The following is a 2600-nucleotide window of genomic DNA, read 5'->3' as shown; positions in this document are numbered from 1 at the left end:
AGGGAAAATTATAAAATTCAAAATAAAAAAATTGAAAAGTTAAAAAAATGATGCTGTTACAGTGCTGCTTTCAATATTCCAGGAAATTTGAAAAACTCAACAGTGGCCACAATGGAAAAGATCAGTTTATGTCCTGATCCTAAAGGAGGGAAATGCTGAGAAATGTCCAAACTACTAAACAACTGTGTTCATTTCCTATGCCAGCAAGGTTACGCTTAAAATATTACAAGCTAAGGATTCAGCAATATGTGAACTGAGAACTACCAAGAAGAGCAGGCAAGTTTTCAGCGATGCACAAGAATTGAAAACCAAATTGTCAACATTTGCTGGATTAAGGAGAAATGAAGGGAGTTCCACAAAAGCATCTACTCTAGCTCCCTTGACTACATTAAAGCCTTTCACTGGTATATCACAAAATATGACAAGTCTTCAAAAAGATGGGAGCATGGGGCAGCTAGGTGGTGCAGTGGATAGAGCACCGGCCTTGGAGTCAGGAGGACCTGGGTTCAAATCCAGCCTCACACACTTAATAATTACCTAGCTATGTGGACTTGGGCAAGCCACTTAACCCCATTGCCTTGAAAAAACCTAAAACAGCTTTTCCGCCGGTTCCACCATATTCCAGTGAGTTGCCAAAATGACAAACACAAAAGGAAAAAGGAGAGGGACTCGATACATGTTTTCTAGGCCCTTTCTAAAACATGGTGTCGTCCCTCTGGCAACATATATGCGCATATACAAGAAAGGTAATATTGTAGATATCAAGGGTATGGGCACAGTTCAGCAAGGAATGCCCCACAAATGTTACCATGGCAAGACTGGACGAGTCTATAATGTTACACAGCATGCTGTAGGCATTGTTGTAAACAAACAGGTTAAGGGCAAGATTCTAGCCAAGAGAATTAATGTGCGTATTGAGCATATTAAGCATTCTAAGAGCAGAGATAGCTTCCTGAAGCGAGTAAAGGAAAATAATCAGAAGAAGAAAGAAGCCAAAGAAAAAGGCACTTGGGTTCAACTAAAATGTCAGTCTGTTCCACCCAGAGAAGCACACTTTGTGAGAACCAATGGCAAGGAACCTGAGCTGTTGGAACCAATCCCCTATGAATTCATGGCATAAATGACTTAAAAAATAACCAATGAAAGATTTCTTGAATTTTGGAAAAAAAAAAAACCCTAAAACAAACAAACAAAAAAAAGATGGGAGCACCAGATCTTCTTACTTGTCTCCTAAAGAACCTATATTCAAGGACAAGAAGCAGCAACAAGAACCAAATATGGAACAACTGATTGGTTTAAGATTGGAAAAGAATGGACTTCCGGCCAAGATGGCAGAGAGAAGACAGGCACAGTCCTAAAGTCTCCTGATCTCTTCCCCATCTATCACATGAAACAAACCTCTTAAAAGAAATCCGATCCAGAAAACCCATAAAGAAAAGCCAGAACAGCTACCTCAGGATTTGTCTCCCGCAGCAGCCTTGAACGAATCCAGGTGGGTGAGTCTGGGCTCTAAGAGAGGATCTGCCCCGGATCAGCCAGATTAACAGCTGAAATGGAACTGGGAGTCTGAGGGCCCAAGAGCAGACCTGCTGGATCAGCGGTGGGGCTAGACAAAAGGGGTTTGGGTCCGCAGGGAAGCAGAGGCACTGGTGTTGGTGCTATCCCCCTGGAGCTCTGGGACCAGGCTGGGGGAAGTATTCTGGTGCAGGAGAACAGCAGACACCATCCCTGGGCTTCTCAGGTCTGAGAAACTCTGAGGGCACATCTCCATTGCACAGAGGCTTCTCCTCAAACAAAGGCAAATTACTGCTGCCTCAGGCCCAGGTGTGTGAGCAAAAGCACCAGCCCAGCTGAGGAATGACCTCAGGCCAGTGTAAAGCCCACCATTGATTGAAGGCAAAAGAATTCAATAGTTCCAACGCCTGCCTTCGGGCAAAGGGAGAAGGCCTCCCAACCAAGGTCACAGACACTCCAGAGAGGGCAACCAGCACCTCCTACTGGCCAGTCAGAGAAACTGCACTCAGTAAAGCCTTTAGCGATCCCAAGCCCAGGTGAACCAGCCACCCCCCCCCCAACTCAAGGTCTTAGCATAATGAAGAAGAGTCAGCGGAAAGGTGGATCCATAGAAAAATTCCTGGAAGGGAAAAACCCCAACTCAGAGAGACCTGGAACCTCTGGGGAGAATACAATCTGGTCTCCAGCACAGAAAGACTTCCTTGAAGAAATAAGGAAGGAGCTTAAAAATTTGGGGGAGACAATTAATACCTTAGAAAGTACAATTGGACAAACACAAAAGGAGAATAAATCTCTCAGATCATCAATTGGACAATTACAAAATGAGAATAAGTCTCTCAGATCCTCAAATGAGCAAATGCAAAAAGAAATTAATTCTCTCAAAACCTCAATTGGTCAAATGGAAAGCTCTTTCAAAAGCAGAATTGACCAATTGGAAAAGGAGTTGCAAAAGTTAATGAAGAAAACTCCTCCCCTCCAAAAATAATGCAGTCTACAGAAACTAATGACTCCATGAGACAGCAAGAGTCAGTTAAAATAAAAAAATAGAAAAAATAGAAGCAAATGTAAAATACCTCATAAACAAA

At 43.0% G+C, this 2600-nt stretch overlaps 1 protein-coding gene across 1 annotated transcript; it reads left to right on the top strand.

Annotated features, from left to right (window-relative positions):
• The first annotated feature begins 620 nt into the window (after positions 1 to 620).
• LOC141490182 (large ribosomal subunit protein eL21-like) lies at positions 621 to 1145 on the top strand. Its single transcript, XM_074190421.1, has one exon. It carries the CDS (start codon positions 638 to 640, stop codon positions 1118 to 1120), a length of 483 nt encoding a protein of 160 aa, XP_074046522.1. The 5' UTR covers positions 621 to 637; the 3' UTR covers positions 1121 to 1145.
• The last annotated feature ends 1455 nt before the right edge of the window (positions 1146 to 2600 follow it).

This window comes from Macrotis lagotis, chromosome 5 (assembly GCF_037893015.1).
Source record: "Macrotis lagotis isolate mMagLag1 chromosome 5, bilby.v1.9.chrom.fasta, whole genome shotgun sequence".
In the NCBI taxonomy this organism is placed as follows: domain Eukaryota; kingdom Metazoa; phylum Chordata; class Mammalia; order Peramelemorphia; family Peramelidae; genus Macrotis; species Macrotis lagotis.
Note: the sequence above shows the minus strand (reverse complement) of the source record. Positions and strands in the feature narration are given on the sequence as shown.

Bases quoted from the DNA above. Each gene is read 5' to 3' on its own strand.
- LOC141490182 (XM_074190421.1), top strand. From the start codon at position 638: ATGACAAACACAAAAGGAAAAAGGAGAGGGACTCGATACATGTTTTCT.